Below are 21,417 nucleotides of genomic sequence, written 5' to 3'. Positions count from 1 at the left end.
TTACATAAAAATGATAAAAAAAAAAAAAAATTGGAATACGAAAATAATGCTTATTTATAAATCATTGAAAGGTAATTGTGATATATCACATGGCAAAGGGTCATTAAAAAAATATCTGTGTTTCATAGCGTCTTCTGCACTGATACGTTCATGAGCATTTAATTTTAAAAATGACATTAACAAATCAATACAATCATCATCATCTATTTTAAAATATGTTTTAAAATCTTTTTTTGTAGCTTTTGTAAATTCTGTATATAGAGGAAGACAAAGAGCTTCTGGCCAATTATTTTCGTTAGGAGTACCTAAAAGGAAAAATATTTTTCCTAATTGATCAATTTCATTTTCTCCTGGGAACAGAGCTTTTTGTAATAATAGTTCAGCAAAAATACAACCAAAACTCCACATATCAATAGATGAATTATATTTATTACTTCCCAGTAATAATTCTGGTGCTCTGTACCATAATGTAACAACTTTGCTTGTAAGATTTAAAGTTTTTTTATATGTATCTCTGAATAGTTTATCTGAATACATATCATAACCATATTTTGTACATAAACCAAAATCAGCTAATTTGACTTCTCCTTTTTTATTTATAAATATATTTGCTGGTGATAAATCTCGATGCATAAAATAATATTTATGTAATACATTTAGACCATTTAAAATTTGTAAAAGTATACACTTCTTTTGACTATCTGTTAAAAAAATTTTCCGATTAATTATTTTAGCTAAATCATAGTCCATTATTTCCATTACTAAATTTATATAATCTTTTTCACAATATAAATCTAAAGCACTCATAATATTTTTATGTTTAATTTCCTTCATTATTTTAATTTCTCTTAATAAAACAAAATTTATACCACAATCATCAATATAATTACTTATCTTATTTAATTTCATCTTCTTTATTGCAACTTCTTTTTTTAAAATCGTATCATATGCCTTATAAACTTTACCATAAGAACCCTCACCTAAAAAATTAGGCTTGAATATATATCTTTCTGTTGAATTATTTTCCATCACAATATAAATATTTTTTTTTAATCAAATATATAAAACGAAATTAAAAAGAAAAAGCAATCTTTCACATTAATTTTGCTTCCAAAAGGATTACAACACTTATATAATACATTTACATATTTCTTTGTGGATATATTTTTACATTTATATATAGTTTTTTTTTTTTTTTTTTTTTCTATTTTTTTCGTTTTTAATTTATTATTTCTCAACTTATTAACATTGTGACGAAATGTATATATAATGACATTTTAATTTACATAATGTTATTATAAGTATTTCATGATAAATATTATAAATCAAAAAATATATATAATTTATTACATTATTTACAATAAATTTTGTATTAATATAAATATATATTATATGTATATTTATATTTATATTTATATTTCTTTTTAATAATTTTCCTTTTTATTTAAATACCCAAACTAATGTTAATAATAACAATATAACGTAACTTTTGGAGTATTTTACAGATATTTCAAAAATATCAAAAAATGTCAAATTATGTTTAATACCTTATTAAAAATTATCATTGAATCATAATATTATCAAGCATATAATAAAAATAAAATATATTATATATATATATATATATATATATATATATATATATATGTATAATTTATTTTTGTATGTATAACAAAAAAAGCCAATCAAAGTTAGTATTAAAAATAATATGTAAATATTATATGTATTATATATATTTATATTATATAATAATGGTAATTGTTACCTATATGAATATATTAATAATAATTTATATTATATAAAAATATGCCATATGAACGTTTACTTAAAAAATAAATATATATTTATATTTGCAACATGTTTTAATTTTTTAAAAATTGTTAAGTTCAAAAATTATAACATATATATTAATATATAATATATATATTATATAAAAATACGTGCTTAATATTTATGAAGAAAAAAAAAATTAAAGGAAAAAACAAAAATGTGCTGTTAAGCACATAATATTATTAAAATTTCTACAATATGAAAATAAAAATAATATATAATAATAATAATAAAAAAAATAAAATAAAAAGGGGAAAAAAATTATATAATTATTTTATATAATAAGATGCAATTTTTATTTGTTCATATAAAAATATAATTATTGAAATATAGATAATCTTTTATCATCATTGAGTTTTCCATTTAGTGAATTTTTTTCGTTTTTTAATTTCGTACTTGTTTCTTTAAAGTATCTTCTTTTTTTTTTGTTATTTTTTATTTTTATCATGTATCTTTTATAAGGTTGACACACATAACTGCAATCATAAATAATACCGATATTACCTTTTTTCTCACGTAATAAATTCCTGCATAAAATCAAGTGTTTGACCATTATTTCCATGGGGGAGTAGACGGGAACGTTTAAACATATATCTGTAAAATAAAAAAAGTAGAAATGTAATATATGGGTTAGTGCTAACAAGATAAGTGTATACAAACAGATACAAATATATATATATATATATATTTATTTATTTATTACTTAATATTCCTTCGTTTATAGAATTAAAAGTTAATAAATTTCTATTTCGAGAAAAGAACATACGAACTAATTTCTCTTTATATGGTTTATGATAAGCTATTAGAGAAGTAGTATCTAGAATACACTGTCTGACATTAAGTAAATTATATTTATTAAATAAAGATAATTTTTCTTTTATCCATAAGAGAGCTAAATACATATGATCCTTTTTAAATTTTAATTGTTGATTGTTTGATGATATTTTGTTTTTATATATATATTGATATATTTGATCAAAATTGATATCATTATATTCATAAAACTTTTCATTAAAATTTGAATCATTGCTATCAGAATCAGAAAATATGTCTTCATGTGAACTAGAAGATATATAATTTTGTTCTGTGTATGTATTTTTATAATTATTCCTTTTACATTTATTTTTATATGGATTATCGTCATTAAAAAATTCATATTGTTTCAATAACTTATTAAAATGGGATTTGTAATCTTCCTGCAAATTATTTGTTCTAGAAAAATTTTCGTCATAATTCGAACAAATATTTTGATATATAATTTGTTCCATTTTCTTTTCTTTTAAAAAATCTTCATTATGTAATTCATTTTTTTTATCTTTATTATAGGAATCTATGTTGTTTTCTCCTATATTTTCTTCTTTTATTATGTTATTTTCTTTATCGTTTGTTGTATGTATATTTAGTGTATTAGATGATACCATATCATTCATATCTCCTTTTGTGTTTTTTGAGTTATTGTTTAATATATTCATATTATTATTACCATTATTTACATTATTATTCATGTCATTTATATTATGTTTTTCACCATCATTTAATTTTTTATTATCATTTCCATATTCTTTTTTATCATTATTATGTTTCATTTTGTGATTTTTTTTATTTTTTTTATATTCTCCATTATATACTTTTTCTAGTTTTGATATTATTACATTATTTTTTTTATCAACAAATGATAATTCTTCATCACAGAATAAACTATCTGAAGAATTGTATTCGGTTTTTATATCATCATAAAAATGATTATCACTTAAAGTGTTATATGTTTTATAACTACTATCACTACATAAACTATCATTATATTTGTTTTTTCCTAGTTCACAATTATTACAAATTTCTCTATTTTTATTTTTATCACTTTCTCTTTTTCTTAATGATAAAGACTTTATATATTTTTTATTTGGTTTCAATATTTCTATTAATTGTTGTGTATATAACATGGCTATGTTAAATATAGCTTGTTCATTCGTAAACATTTCTGAATATTCCTCTTCTAATATATTCAATACATTTATAATATTTCCTTCCATAATATTATTTCTGATGATATATCTAGTTTCTAAAGAATCGATCATTTTATTTAACTTATCTTCAGATAAATATAAATTCATAAAATATTTAGTAATATATTCTTTGTCATTAGAATAACACTTACTTCCTTTCTTACATAATTTTTTTTTTTCATTTTTAAAAATACTAGATTTTTCTTTTAGAAGAACATGTATTTTCTTATTAATATCATTATCATTTTTTTTGGCATCTTTTTTAGCATTCATAAAACTACTTGTTAATACATTGAAATCATCTTTAGATGTTAGACTCCTTTTATTTCTTAATCTATTCAATAATATAGAACTTGAATCTTTTCTTATATTTATTATATTACTTAAACTATTTTTGCTTGATGCCCATAAGGCATTTTGTAAACTGACACCTGGATAATTATAATTACTAAAATTGTATTCTTTTAACATATTGGATGCACATTCCACAAGTTCATTTTTTGCAACGTCTCCTTTTAAGTCCTTTTCTCCTCTCCCATCTTTTGCATCTTTCAAATCTTTCTCATCTTTCGCATCTTTCAAATCTTTTGCATCTATCAAATCTTTGGCATCTTGCACATCTTTTATATCTTTCTCATCTTTCAAATCTTTTGCATCTTCCACACCTTTCACATTTTCCACACCTTTCATATCTTTTACACATTTTACATCATCTACGTCTTTTTTCTCTTTTTCTTCCTTATTAAAATTTTCCTTCTCCTCATTTATTTCCTTTTTATTTAACTTCTCCTCTTCCAAATGCTTTTCATTTCCATCTATAACATATTCCTTATGGTTATCCCCTTCTATTCCCATTGTTTTGTTATCATGACATTTTTCTTTTTCATTACCTGGAGGCATTACTATAGAAATTTTATCAGGTTCATTCAACATAACTGCATTATTAGTTTCAGTTTTTTCTTCGTCTACCTTTTTATTCTTATCGAATTTATCACAAACATTCAAATAATTTTTCAAAATAGAATTTAATATATTTTTTTCATTATTTTCGTGTTCACTATCTTTTTTCTTTTTATTTTCATTTTCTTCTGCTGTAACATCTAATTGTTCTGAAGTAACAGATTTGTATGGATTCTGTTCTGTTACATTTTTCATAGTATTATTTTTTATGTTAATGTTTATATCACTTTTGTTTTTTTTTTTTTCTTCTTTTTCGATTTTTACTTGATTACCTTCAGGACTTTTATTATTATTTTCCATTTCTTCTTTTTCATTTTCTTTTTTCATTTCTTTTTTGTTATTCTTATTATTTTTTTCCTCCTCATTTTTATTATTTGAAGAATTCTCTACTTTCTTTTGTGAATTATTGGATGTATTCCTTTTGTTTGGAAATATATTGCCATCCATTCCATTGTTATGATTCGTAGAACTTTCAGTACTATTATTGTCATCAATATATTTATTTTTTTCTAAATAATTCATAAAAGATTTGTACGTGTTAAAATAACCACATTTTATCAAATGAGATTTAATGATATCAGAAAATATATCTTTTTGTACATATATTGATTTAATTATTTTTCTTTCTTTTTCACTTTCTTCATATATCATATTATAAATATCAAAACAGAAATTGTTTAAATGAAATTTAATACGATCTCCTAATGTACTTAAACCAACAGTTGCATAATAATCATATTTAAAATTTATGGTACATGCCTTACCTAAATATTTTCCATTTTTTGTAAAGAATGCACTATTGTCAAAATAATTAATACCACATCCAATAATATCATATTTGGTATATCCATTACAATAATTTTCAATCTTTCCATCAATAATTTTTTTTCCATCATCATTTTTATAACCAAATGAATTATATTCAGAACCCGGATTCTTATTAATAGTATAATTTTTGTTTGTCATTCCAATAACTATTTTAGAAAAGTTGCTACAATTTAATACTTCCACTTCAAAATAATATATACTACAATCTCTTAAGGCACATTTATTAACTTGAACACATGCTATATCCGTATGCTTTCCCCAAGCAGTGTATGTAGCTGTTAATTTGTCCTTACTAACAGATATAAAATTTGAAACATTTAATGTATTAATACATATATTTTCCTTAAATAAATTCTTTAAATATATATAATTGTGTTTAAATTTCTTATTTTTTTTCTCCAGATATAAAATTTTCTTCTTATTGTAATAACTTTCTTCTTCTTTTTCATTTTCTTTTCTAATATCTTCATTTTCATTATCATCATAATAATCATCATATTTACATTTTCTCTTTCTCTTTCTTTTACTTTTTTTATTATTTCGTTTTTTCCTTCTCCTTTTTTTATTGCTATCTTTATGTGTGCTATCCTCATCACTATATTCATATGTGTCATCATCATCTTCTAGTTCTTCTTTTTCACATATATTGTCATCCGTTTCTCCCCTGGTATCTTCTTCTTCATCATCATCATCATCGTCATCATCATCATCATCATCATCATCATCATCATCATCATCATCATCATCGTCATCATCGTCTTCATCATCATCATTATCATCGTCATCATCATAGTCGTCATCATCATAGTCGTCATTATCATAGACATCATCATCATCATAATCGTCGTCTCCTTCATCATCTTCTTCCTTTCCTTCTTTCTGGTCATCCTTTTCATTTTCTTCATCATCTTCTTCCTCATCTTTCTCTTCATCTTCATCTTCATCTTGCTCTTCTTCATCATCCGAATCTGATTCTAAATCAAAATCAGACTCACTAATATTACCTTTTTTTTTTGTTTCCTTTTTATTCCTTTCATCACGATCATTGGTTTTGCTTTTTTTATTCTTCCTTTTGTTTGAATAACTTTGTGATTTTTTATTTCTATAAGATAAATTATTAGTTTTATCTGATGTACACATTCTTGCCTTACAAAACATATGGGAATGTTTTATAATGTTATATCTGTAATTAGTTTCATAATTTAATATTTTATAAATCCACAACAATGGTGGCATATAATTAAAATTATAACATGGTCTTTTTTCACCTTTTATATTTGTACATTTTTCTCCCTTCTTTCCTATAACTTTTTTAATATATGTGTCTTTATTACAATATTGTTTATATTTACTCATATTATGATACCTCTTATATAACATATCATTTTCATTATTGATATAATTTGCGTTAATTTTATTATTATTATCCTTATCATTTTGATCAGATATACTTATATTCTTCAATTTCCTACCTTTAATATAATGTTTATATGAATGTATTTTCTTTTCATTATTAGTATTATAACTTTTCAGTTCATAATTATATTTGACAGATGATATTATATTTTTTTTCTTTTGTTTTTTCCCTTGGTTAAGAATGGGTAATTTATTGATAGAATCTTTACCTTTCTCTATATCTTCATAATTAAATAAAAACATCTTTCTGTCTATTTCATTTATATTATAATACTCTAGTGATATTCGTTCATTCTTGTTTTTATTCTTCATATTGGCAAATGAAAAAAATTTATATTTTATCAATATAAGTATGGAATATATAGAAAAATGATATATACATAATAGTATAAAATTTACTAATGCCTTTATGTGGTTTAATATGATTAAGAAAAAATTATATATAATATATAACATAGGTGTACATGTTGCGTGTATGAGATCCTTTTCAAATTTTGTTAATTTCTGTGAATATTTCTTATGGTTTATAATATAATAAAATATATGAACAATCAATAATACGGGTGAAAGATGATATGTATTTGTATATTTAAAGGTAACATAAATGGTAGACTTTTTTGAATTACATATAAAATATAATGTTTTTAATAGTGCACTCCAATATAACAGTTTGTTCATGTATAGGGAAGAGAAATTTTGTTTATTCAATAAAGAAACAAAAGATTCATATAATTTTGAATTATTATTATTAAATATATTATTATGAATATGTTCTCCTTGTGATTTATATTTACATAGCAACATATTTGTTCCATGAAATGATAAAGCGTTGTATATAAAATCATTATGAGTTCTTATTGAAATATCATAATTTGTATTAAACGTTGAGGATGTTTTTTTATTCACAAAGAAAAGATGATTACTATTGCAGTTTTTGTAATTTGATGCATTTACAAAAAGAATAAATATATAATTATAATTTAGATAAATTATTAAATTCTTATAGGACTCATGTAATTTTGATATTCCTCTTTTTTTTTCCATACATACAATATAAAATGGTATTATTACATTTTCTGAGGTTAATTCATTTTGATTCAAATATTTTTTTATACATAAATGTATATGGATTATGAACAATTCAATAGTATTAAGATTAAGAATAGTAACATAATGAGAAATTATAATGAGAGAAATATATAATAATATATTATCTATTTTGTAAGTCATTTTATATGATTTTAGTTGGTTCACTCTATATGCTTTTATGGCAATTTTTTTATATTGTAAAAAATGTAAAAATAAATTATTTATTTTGTTAATATTATTTAATTCTCCTTTTCTATAAATATGAGTATTTATTATCAATATATATAATATGGACAAATATTTTTTTTCATCATTTATCTCATAATTATATTCATTATCAAAAAAAATAAAATTATTAAATGATATTAAATTTTGATATAATCTTTTAATAAGATTATTCAATTTCATTTCATCAAAATAATGATACATCAAAAATGATGTGTAATGAAACATACTTATGTATATATTTATATATTTATATACAAACATACAAAATTGTAAGTATAAAATATTCCAGTGTTCTAATATTAATAATAATAAGAATATAATTTTATAATAATAAATATATAATTCTATATTATTATCTACTATATGCTGATTTTTAAATAACATAATAAGTCGTTCATTTTTCATATTTTTATAGTTACATATTTTTTTATATATTACATTTTCTAATTGTTTGTAAAATATATATTTTTTGAAATTTTCATTGCCACATATAATAATACACCATTTGACATTTTCTTCATTATATCCTTTTTTCTTCATAATATTTATTATATTATTAAAATATTTATTAATTGTAAAAATATTTTTTCTTTTTAACAGAACAGAGATTTTTATATGGCCACCAGTATATAATAAAGAACATATATTATTATTAGGAATATATTTTAATCCTTCTTTTTTCATTTTGCAGTTGTATATATTTTGTTTTACCCTCATCATATATTTGTTGTATATAATTCTTTTTGTGTCTATTATTTGCCTTTCATCATATTTGTCATCATTGAGGTCCATTATACTATATGATGATATATGCATCACACGAAATATATGTAAAACAAAATTGTGATGATTTATAAAGTTAAAAAAAGAAAAGGGATATGAAAAAATATTATTTATTTTATTTATTTCAATTAATTCTTTTGGTTCATTCAATTTTCCTGTATCCATAATGTATACTTCAACATATTTTTCATTCATATATATTTTTTTTAAAAAAACACAACTATTCATTTTCAATACTTAAACTATAATGTTCACCAAAAAAAAAATAAAAATAAATAAATATAAAAATAATATAAATGAAATAAATAAAATAAATAAAATACTAATATTTTTTTTTTTTTTAATCACAGCTTAGCAATTACATATACATATATATATATATATATATATATATATATGATATCAAGAAAAAATTAAAAAATATATATATGACGAAAATAATATTATTTGTTCCCAACTTTAATATCTTATAAAAATGTTATATAATAAATTCAAAAAGTGGAAAAATTTTAAATATACACAATATAATATATATATATGTCCTATTATACTATTTAAAGGAAACACTGAAAAAAAATTTCCTATATATATATATATATATATAACATAAATAACTATAAGTATTATATATTATATCTACATATTATTTATTTTACTTTATATACATTATATATATTCTTATAACATATATATAATCAGCAATTTATTTTTTCTTAATTTTTGTTTTTTTCGTAAAATATATTTAATATCATTTATATCTAACAAAAATTCTTATATTAATCACTAATATAAATATTTTATATAACTATAAAAAGAAAAAAAAAAAAAAAAAAAAGAAGCATAAGTATAAGTATATTTGGATGTAATAAGCTATTCTTTGTCTTATCGTAATTTTACCATAATATATAAATATATATAATATATATATATATATATATATATATTATATGTGGAATTATTTATAAGTATCATATATATATATATATATATTTATATAACATATATAATAATGTAATAAAATATAAAAACTTGGTACGAAAAAAAAAAAAAAAAAAGGGAAAAGGAAGAAAAAAATACTTCAGAGTATATATATGTATAAAAAGTTATAAAACATATAAAAATACATACAAGTTTAAGAATATTTTAGTAATTAATACGTATTTACTATTTGAATTATAAAGAAAATATTAAATATTTTATTGGAAAATATAAATGAAGGTAAATATATTAATTAATTATATATATGAAGCAAATTTAAGAATATAATCATATATGCTGTAATATATAACACATAATATATATATATAATATATTGTAACATAGTTATAATGTTTATTATAATAGGAAAATAAAATTTTAAATATAAATTAAAAACAAATAGGAATACGAAAAAGAAAAAAATAAAATATATAATATATATTTATATATGTGAATATGTAATATATATTATATATTTTTGAAAGCGTATGATCTATATTAAAAAAAACTAATATATACATGTTATTTTAACTCAAAAAAAAAAAAAAAAAAAAAAAAAAAAACTTTGATTTTTAAATATATAAACTCAATATTTTTCAATATATTATTTTTTATAAGCCTAAGCATAAAACTAATCTTATTTATTTTTATATATACTAAACATCCACACAATAATATTTCATGTAATATGGAAAGGTTTAAATTATATATAAATTTATTCACATAATTTTTTTTCTGTACGTATATATATATATATATTAAAATAAACAAAGATATATATTATAAAAATTTATGAACTTAAATTCACACACTTGATATAATATATACATAAAACTGATAAAATCATACATACATGTAAATATAACACGTTTATACTTTTACGCGAATTATTTATATTAGAACAAAAAAAAAAAAAAAAGTTTTTAATAAAAAGCTTAAAGGGTGTAAAAAAAAAATTATTCTTCATTTGAATAATGTAAATATAAAAGGTGACATGTTATAAGTTATATATTTTATCATACTATTTTATGGTTTTTTTACTTTTTTTTTCTTTTTCATTAATTTTCTGCTTTATTTGTTTCATAATAAAAAAGAAAAAAGAAAAAAGAAAAAAGAAAAAAGAAAAAAAGAAATTCTTTTTTATTAATATAAGGTATTATAAATAAAGTTCAATTTTTAAAAAATATAAAAGTTAAGCACATAAGTATAATTGTTATAAGCATAATATATTACATTTAAAATATGAAAAGAAAAATGTTTAACAATTAAATATGCATTTAAATAATTTTAAAATCATATTAGGAGCAAAGGAAATGAAGGAAATAAAATTTTAAATATATTTAATATTATATATATATATATATATATATGTGCATAAAGAAAGAAAAAAAAAATACAAAGATAGTTATATTAAAAGATTATTTTACTTTTTCTTATATTTATAGTTCCTTGTGGTTATTTGTATTATTTTTCTTCTTCCAGTGAAAATATATAAAATGTTTATATCCCTTATATAAAATTAAAACAAAAAAAAAATTCACATAGATATATAATATATATATATGTGTTTATCATGTTCATTATTTTTTTTTTCTGTCTTATGTAATTCTTAAGAAGAATATTCAGATATCCCCATAGATTTTTTTCTTTTACTTTTCCTGGAATGTTCTTTTTTATATGGCATATTATATTTGTTTTTTTTTTTTGATGAATAATTATTTTTGTTTGAATTGGATGTTATATGAGATTCACTTAAATTATCAGGTATACTTGAGGGGCTTGTATTTGTTAGTGTACTCTCTATCGAGGTACCACTATATTTATTATGGTTACGTGTTTGTTTCTTCTTTTTGTTTTTATGATTCTCCTTATTGTACCTATTGGATTTAACCCCATTAAATGATACGTCCTTTTTTATATCACTCTGCATTGTATTATTTGAAGAAATACTGGAAACAGTTGTTAAAGAAGAGACGGAAGATGATGTACTTTTTTTTTTCTTCATATTTGTTCTCTTTGTTTTGAAATTTTCATATTTTCTTTGGAAATAATTTTTATTTTGTTTTCTATTATTATTACTTTTTTTTTTACTTTCCATCCAAGAAGAAAAGTTGGCAAATAATTTCATTGGAATAGATGCACATGATATAAAAAATTTAATGATAAATGGTAACAGAGGTATTAAGGATGGTGCAAGAAAAATTAATATGGCTATCGTTACAAATCTTCCAAGGTAATCTTTAATTAATTTCGTATAATATGAAACGCATGTATTCAAATTAAGTATATAACATAATAAATTCAAATAACAATCACATTTATCAGTTGGAGCCATAGATACTCCTGTTACATCAGAATCATATTTATTTATTTGAGCCTCACTTTCTACAGGTTGTACTACTATACCTGATTCTACTACATTTATAGTTTCTTTAGATGTTAAATTAAATGAAAGTTTTGAACATTCCCTCCCATCAGCATCTTTTAGTATTGCTGTACAATTACTTGTTATTTTTTTATTTATTAAAAATTTAATAATAAAATAAAAGGCATAATTTTTATTTGCATCAATATATGCATTTATTTTACTAATAGGACTAATATGTGTTGCTACTTGTTGAGTACTTTTATCAACACATAAAACATGACAAGAGAAGTTAGCTCCTATACTTTTATTATTATTCCAAGTATGTACAACAAGAATACATTCTTTAGAATTTGTTTGACTTGATGAACAATCTTTGGGTGTAGTAATATGAGTAATAGTTCCATATGATACAGGTCTGATTTCATGCACTTCTAATGCATTAGTTTCAAATTTAATTTCAACAGTATGATTTCCATTATATTTGTAATCAATAAAATGACTATGTGCAGCAGCGTTTTCATTATAAAATATTTTATTATCTATATCATTAATATCATAAGATTTATTATTATTACTATCTACCTTATCTTTTAAATAATTAGGTAATTTTGCAGATGTATAAACTTTTGTCTGTGGTTCAGACCCATATATATTTTTAATTTTATATTTCGAAGGTTTTTTATTCCCAACAGATGTTTTATGTATGTAATAATATTTAAACAAATTCTCAGATAAACAATATCCAGCTGAAGAACCACAAAAATTTCCATCAGAATTTCTCCATTTATTTAAGGATACACCTAATTTATTACATGTTTTACCACTTAAATCAAAAAGATATTTTGGTAACATCATTGCTTTTACTAAACACGGATGTATAATATTACATTCATGTTTATAATCACATCCTTTTAAAGCTGGATTATCTTCTTTCAAACCACAATTTCTCATAACATCAGTTTCTATTACATCTGCATCATCTAACGGTGAAGATGGAATAACCACATAATCATTTGATAAATTAATTAAAGTTCTTTTTCCATGTCTTTCGCCTCTTAAAAATAACCAAAGATCAAAATAATCATCTCTTATTTCAGACATTGAATCATTTATTTCATATTTCTTTTCTTTTGTTACTAAATCATGTTTATTCAGTGACATACCTGATACATCATCATATGTATATTCTTGTATTGTTATATCTATATATGTATTAAATATGGGAGGGTAATCAATTTCATAAACCGAAAAATAAAACAAATCCATTATAGCACAATGACGACTATACACTATAGCACTATCTGTAAATAACATATTAAAATAAGTGCACTTTAATTTTGCTCTTTTTATTGAATTGTCATTTTTAAAAAGATGATATGAAGGGCATATACACGATTCTCCTCTTGTATATTCATAATAATGAGGTGCAAAATCTCCTACAGTATCATTTGCATCTTCGACTTTAATAGCACTACAATTATGAGTAAAATCCTTTATTTGTTTTTCTGTATATTTTTCATATTTATGATTATTAAATATATCTACTACTTCTCTATACTTTAAAGGAATATCTTTCATATATTTTAGATAGTAAGATATTGTTACATAGTCTCTTCGAATAGTAACAAAATACCCTTTCCCTTCAGACCTTAAAACCTTTAACCTTAACACCTATTAAAAGTAGAATGGATAACAATACATATAAGTGATATAGTAACACAAATATATATATATATATATATATATATTATTCAATTATATGCTTATTTACGTGAAACTATTTCTACATTAACCTATATAACAATACTAACCGAATTATTAGAAACATCTAAATCTCCATAAACGACAGTACGACATGTGGAATCATCTGTAGATGATGTACATACTTTTTTTTTAGAATAAGAATATACAAATTGAATGAATGGATATTTTGTTCTTAGATAATTATTTAATTTATAATTACTAAAAAGAAAAGAAATAAGGAAAAAATAAAAAAGTATTCTCAATATAGAATTAACTTTTAAGTGTTTTGTCTTTTTCCTTTTGTTCATTTTTATTATTATAATTATATTATAAAAAAGAAAAAAATAATATTACATAATATTTTTCATTGCATATATATATTTCAATATGGTCATTACAAATGTTAATTTATTAGAAGGCTTCAATTTATAATATAATAGATACATATTTTGTGAACTTGAAAATATTAAAACAAAAAAAAAAAAAAAAAAAAATTATAATTTTAAAATTGATATGTGGACTACAACGTATGCATATATGTTAGTAATTTTATTTATCTTTTTGTTTTATTTAATTTTTTTTTTTTTTTTTCTCTGTCTAAAAGTAATGAGAAAAAATTTTAATTATTCTCCTTAAATTTTTATTCTTACATTATTTGAATTATATATATATATATATAATAAAATTGTTATAGTATAACATAGATGTGCAATTAAGTTTGTTTATTATAAATAATTAAAAGAAATATATGTAAGATATTCTTTTAATGTAATATATTCATCATTGTATATATATTTATACGTTTTATTTTAGTTAATGTATAATATATATATATATATATTTTTATTCTATTTATATATATATGACCTTAGAAGTTGTAGAAGGTGATAATAAAAAGGGATAATATATATATATATATATATATATATATATCTTAAAAACTTTTATTAAGTATAATATGAAAAATTTGATATATATAAAATATATTTTTGAAAAAAATTTATTAAGATTATAAAGTATATAATTCAAATTTATATATTTTTTTTTATTACTTTAATAAATTAATGAAAAAAAAAAAAATTTAAGTATTTATAAATGGTAAATTATAAAAAGTATGAATAAATAAAAGACAGTATATAAATATATATATATATATATATATTTATTTTTAAAAAAATTAAAATTCTATTATTTAAGAGAAAATAAAAAAATTTAGATCAAGTGTGTTTTTAAAAAATAAAAATATATGTACGTAAATATATATATATATATATACGTAACATTTTCACTGTGAATTTTGTTAATTTTATATACATATTATATATGTATTGCTATTGAAGATTGCTTTATATTTTGAATTTAAAAAAAAAAAAATATATGAATGAATAGAAATTATTTATGTTTATTTTATGATATCTATGAATTTTCAAATTCTATTGCATGTCCATTATTAACATAATTTTCAAGTGGTATATAATTAAAGAATATGTAATTGATTTTATTTTCTAAAGTAATGAATGCATTGACTGGTATGAATTTTCCTTTATAAGAAAAGAACTGTTGGTTGGCTTTAATATTTAATAACATTTCCATTATGCTTTGTAGGAAAGAAACATTGAATACATTAATTGTAGTAGTAAGTACAATATTAGCCATAGATGGATTATCATTATAAACAATTATTGTATATTCTTTATAATTTCCATTATATTGAGGAACATTTGAATTCGATTCCATAAAAAAATTATTTAGGTTTTCTGAAATTTTTTTGTATTCATAATGAATATATTTATCAATTGCACTTCTAGAATATTTGGTTATATGCTTATTTTGTTCAATTTTAAAATTATTTCCTTGAGGGTCTTTTTTTGATTTAGTATAGACTACAAATGCATAAGGTGTAATACTTGTATCATTTACCATTTTTTCTGTTAACATATCATCCATATAAATAAAAATAGTTTGGTATATATCTTTTTCATCTAATATAATATTGTTATAAGGTGTAGATCTTAAAATAATATCTTTTTTAGGATAAAAGAGATTAGATATAGATATGCCTGCTAATTCCTTTGCATATTTATTTTTATTTACAAATTGTTCATTTGACAACATCATATGATTTCTTATGAATGTATTTATACGTTCTGTATTTTCTAAGAATTTAGTTAAATTTTTATAATTTCTTTTTTTATCAGTTTCAAAGAGAGAACATAAATCTTCTACATACATTATCAATGATATTTTTTCTAATAAAAATACAAGATATTCTAAGTTTACTTTCACAGTATAAGTAACATTATCAGTAAAATATATAGTTACTGTATTTTTTTCATAACATATATCAAATGTGAGGGTTTTATTATATTGTATACTATTTAAATAGTTATTAATATAATTTATATTCTGGCAAAATAAATCTGTTTTCCATACATGAAGATTTTTAAAAAAGAAAATCAAATATTTTGCATTAATAGATCTTTTGCTTGGATTATATTCAGTGCATGGGTGTTGATCACCATTTGTTTGTTCATTAGGATTTTCTATACTGTCACCTGTAACTGTTGATTTGTTATTGTTCTCACTTATATCTTCTTCCTTATTATTATTATTATTATTATTATCATTTTGTTCGGTGCTAGAATTTTCACTTTCCTTATTACTATCCTTATTATTTTCAATTGTATTTGTTGTAGTTCCATTATTTATAGTAATATTTTCTATTAATAAGACATCATCAGTATTTTTATTTTCTTCAATATCATTATATAAAATATCTGATTTTATGTTAATTTGATCCTTCAATTTTTGTAAATTTTCCTTTTCTTCTTCATTAGTTTCATATACACTTGTATGATATTTTTTTTCATTATAAAATGCTTCATAATCTTGTGGTTTATTTAAAGGAGTCCATTCATTTTGTTCAGGTACTTCATTATCATTTGAGAATTTTTCACTTTCTCCATTAATTTTATTATTATAAATAGATTTCAAGCTTGGTAAATTAAAATAACTCAATTTATCGTATGTTTTTTTTCTGATATAACGTTTTCTTTCATTATAGTTATTATTATCATCATTATTATAATAGTAATTATTATCTTTATATCTGTTGTAATTATCCCTATTTCTGTTATTGCTATCTTTGTGTCTATTATAGTTATCTCTATTTTTGTTATAATTATCTGTATATCTGCTATTGTTATCTTTATATTTATTATAATTGTCCTTATGTTTATTGTTATCCACATTGTTGTTATTATTGAATGTATTATCGTCACGTTCATTAGATATTTTATAAATATTTTTTGCTGAATATTCTAAATCATGATCATCCTTTCCTAAATTACTATATGTTGGGAAAAATTGATCTCCTACTCTATAAGAATTAATATAGAAAATTTTGGATTTTATTTCATCAATAATTATACTTTTTAAATCATTTACTTCATTTAATTTAACTGGAGAAGCATTATAATAAATATGAATAGTATTTATATCAGGATATTTAAGGTGTTCATAAAAATTATCATTTAAATTTGGCATATCTTTGGTTGGGAAATATCTATAATTATGATAATATGCTGTATCATGTACATTATTCATATTATATATTTTTTTTGGATCATCTATAGGTAGTTCTCCATTCATTTTAATATAATTAAATTTCTCTTGGAACATTATTAATTGATCTAAAAGATAAGATGCTGAAAAATTATTAATATAATCAAATTCATTTATTTTATGGAGATATCCTTTTAAATTCATTTTATATTGTTCAGAATATGTATAATTAACATCGGAATAAAATTTACAAGGGCAATTTAATGCTATGGTATTAGCATTTATATTTAAAAGATTAAGTATATTTTCGAAATCTTTTAAATTAAATAAATATTTCTTATCCGTCTTTATCAGCATACCATCCTTACTAAAATGGAAAACCATTTTATCATATAATATCATATCATAGTGTGATAATTCTAGCACATCGGTAATATTCATACAATAAGATGCACATACATTTTCTGTAAATTTTTGAATAAATATAACAGTTTGGAAAATATCAAATATTTTCATATCTTCCATTACATGTAACAAATCGCACATATTTCGATCTATAGATTTTTCTCTAAAATCAAAAAAGTTAAAAAATCCATTAATGCCACTTTGTCCAACATTTACATAAATAGTATTTGAAATTTTCTTTTTTGTCTTTTCATCTATTTCATCCATTTTTGTTTGTATTTTTTTATTTCTAATTTCTTTTTTTTTATGTATTGGTTTATCTTTATTATTTTGTTGTAATAATAATGCTTTATTATTTGATTTATTAAAATTATTTTCATCCTTCGATGAGACTGGAAGGTTAAAATTTTTTTCAACCATATATTTCATAAAATTTATAATAATAGACATTATAAGTGGTGCTGACATTTTATCGATCATAATATTTTCATTAATATTAGAATCTTTTAATATATGGTATATTTTCTCCAAAACTATGCTCATATTTCCATACTCATTATCTTCATTATTGTTGATGTTTTTTTCATTTTTCGAATCTTCATCATTTTCTTTATAACTATTAGTTAGTCTGAACATATAATATGGGTTGTAATAAGTATATGGAAAGATTAAAGATTCTTGGTTAGATGAAACAGGTGATGAATTGGATAATTTTACAGAATGGCTATTTTCATTATTTAATTCTGATTTTCCAGAATTTGATTCAGAATTATTTTCATTTTCATCACTGTTATTATTATTTTTATTTTGTGAAAATATTTTATTTACCTTATCTAATTGTTCAAATATAGCATTCAATATTTTTTTATAAGATTTTTCATAATTGATATATTTAGGATTAATTGCATTATTATTTTCATGGTTTCCGTTTTTTTCATTTTCTTCTTTTTGATCTTCTTTTGTAGTTATTACTTGAAAACCATCTTTATAATTGTGTGTATTTATATTGTCCATATTTGGATCAGCTATTTCCTCGTCGTATATATAATGTTCTTTAGTATGATAATTATTATGTTCGTAATAATGTGGTGTATTTGGTAAAGGGTTCGTTTTATAAGGGTTAATATAATTCACATAATTTGTATATAATTTGATAATAAAATCTCCAGTGGAATTATTATTTAAATGAATATTTTTGAATTTAATTAGATCATTTAAATTATCAGTTATATATTCTAAAGTTTTATTTGTATTTGTGTTTTGTTCATGTACTTTTTTTTTATCCATAATATCATGATCAAATTGTTGAATCATTAAATTACTATGAACGATTAAATTAATTAAAGAAAGACCCTTTTCATGATTTTTCTTAAAATATTCTTTCATTTCATCTTTATTTAAACTGTCTACATCTACATAGAATTCTTTGAAAACACCTGATATATGTAATATGCTTTTTTCTTCATCAGTAAATTTTACATGAATATTATAATAACTAAAAAATTCATCAATAAATTTGTCAAATTTTTTGGAATCCTTTGGATATAATTCAGAATTCTGAATATGTTCCAATGCATACTTTAGCTCTTCACTATTGTTATAATCCTTATTATCTACTAATGAATTTTTTAATAAAGCTAATAAAATAGCTTTCCTATTTTTCTCATTGCCGTTTGTATTATTAACATTTTCACCAGATACAAGAGATAGCCAGAACAAAATAGTAAACAAACAAAAATAAAATATTCGATTCATTATTAAATTTAATCGTATATTAAATTCTATATTATTTTATATAAATAATAGGACTGTAATAAATTCATGTACCTAAAAAAAAATTTATTCACTACAAAAAGAGACGGTGAACCATAAAAAAAAAAAAAATATATATATATATATATATATATATAGATATTTAATAAATATGTGTATATATATATTTATATGTGCGCCTAAAAAAAGACATCAAAATTATACATATATAATATTTTAATTATTAAAAAAAAGTAAATAAAAACGGTTTTAAAATTAATAACTAACAAATACAAATAAGAAATCAGAAGTATAAAAAAAAAAAAAAAAATAATAAATTAGGAAAAATCTATCAAACACCTATTTTTAATAACAAATTTCTATTAAAACAAAAAGAAAAGAAAAAAAAAAAAAAATTAAAATATATAACATAATAAAAATTAATAAAATATCTATATGTATATATGTGTGTATATATTTAATTCTATAAATTAACCTACAATATAGTTGCAAAAAAAAAAACATATACATGTATATGAAAATAGATAAATATATAATTAATATATAATATGTATAACACAAAAAAAAAATTTTTTTAAATATTTATTAATATTGACAATGGAAAACTATACAATACCTATGAATTATATATATATATATATTTTTATTATATAGTTTCTTTTTTATAATTATGAATTTTATATAATATTTAAAATTTTATATTTAGAATAAAATTTATTATATATATACTTATAAAAAAAATAATAAATGTTTATACTATAAATTTAATTATTCATAAGAAGAGATTAAATAAATAAAATTAATATGTGTCAATTTCTATATATATGTATTATTCATAAAATATAACTGAGATTCTCAATATATATTATAGACAAAAAAAAAAAAAAAAAAAAAATAAAAAAACAAAATATTACTTATGATTTATTTATATTTTTCCCTTTATTTTCACTTTTTTAGGAACTTACTATTTTTTATATTTGTATCTAATTCTTTATTTTTTATTGTTGGAAAAAATAAAATTTTAAAAAATTGTGTACAATTTTTTTTCTTACTATTTTTTTTTTTTTTCTTCATCTATTTTAATGTTGTGTAGAAGTGTGAAATTAGGAAGTTTTTGTTTTCATTTTTTCCAACGATGTTTATTTTAATATGTATATAAGAATGAAAAAAATTCAATAAATCGATCCGAGAAATAAATTAATTTTTTTCTTCATATGGTGTTTTTCACAAATGTACACAAATTAAAAAAAAAAAAAAAAAAAAAAAAAAAAAAGAAAAAAATGAAAAAATTATTCTATTTAAATTTTTTTTTTTTTTTTTTTTTTTAAAAAAAAATTTTTTATATTAAAAAAAAAAATTTTTTTTTTTTTTTTTTTTTAATTAAAAAAAATTTTAACTATTGAAAACAAAATTGTATTTTATTTTTTTTTTTTTTTTTAAAAAAAATTT

General features: G+C 19.9%; 4 protein-coding genes across 4 annotated transcripts; all 4 read right to left on the bottom strand.

Annotated features, from left to right (window-relative positions):
- Positions 1–54: 54 nt before the first annotated feature.
- PGSY75_1014400 (MO15-related protein kinase) lies at positions 55–1,029 on the bottom strand (the record flags this gene model as incomplete). Its single annotated transcript, XM_018785910.1, has 1 exon — positions 55–1,029. One exon carries the CDS (start codon positions 1,027–1,029, stop codon positions 55–57), a length of 975 nt encoding a protein of 324 aa, XP_018641527.1.
- A 1,120-nt stretch (positions 1,030–2,149) lies between these two features.
- On the bottom strand, positions 2,150–9,302 carry PGSY75_1014300 (conserved protein, unknown function; the record flags this gene model as incomplete). Its single annotated transcript, XM_018785909.1, has 2 exons — positions 2,150–2,424; positions 2,534–9,302. The coding sequence occupies 2 exons, from the start codon at positions 9,300–9,302 to the stop codon at positions 2,150–2,152; spliced, it is 7,044 nt and encodes a 2,347-aa protein (XP_018641526.1).
- Positions 9,303–11,724: 2,422 nt separating this feature from the next.
- PGSY75_1014200 (putative male gamete fusion factor HAP2) lies at positions 11,725–14,534 on the bottom strand (the record flags this gene model as incomplete). Its single annotated transcript, XM_018785908.1, has 2 exons — positions 11,725–14,154; positions 14,295–14,534. 2 exons carry the CDS (start codon positions 14,532–14,534, stop codon positions 11,725–11,727), a joined length of 2,670 nt encoding a protein of 889 aa, XP_018641525.1.
- Positions 14,535–15,642: 1,108 nt separating this feature from the next.
- PGSY75_1014100 (hypothetical protein) lies at positions 15,643–19,950 on the bottom strand (the record flags this gene model as incomplete). The annotated part of the gene is made up of 1 exon (XM_018785907.1): positions 15,643–19,950. The coding sequence occupies one exon, from the start codon at positions 19,948–19,950 to the stop codon at positions 15,643–15,645; it is 4,308 nt and encodes a 1,435-aa protein (XP_018641524.1).
- Positions 19,951–21,417: the final 1,467 nt, after the last annotated feature.

This window comes from Plasmodium gaboni, chromosome 10, assembly GCF_001602025.1.
Source record: "Plasmodium gaboni strain SY75 chromosome 10, whole genome shotgun sequence".
In the NCBI taxonomy this organism is placed as follows: domain Eukaryota; phylum Apicomplexa; class Aconoidasida; order Haemosporida; family Plasmodiidae; genus Plasmodium; species Plasmodium gaboni.
The sequence above is the reverse complement of the archived record's forward strand: the minus strand, read 5'-3'. Positions and strand labels throughout refer to the sequence as shown.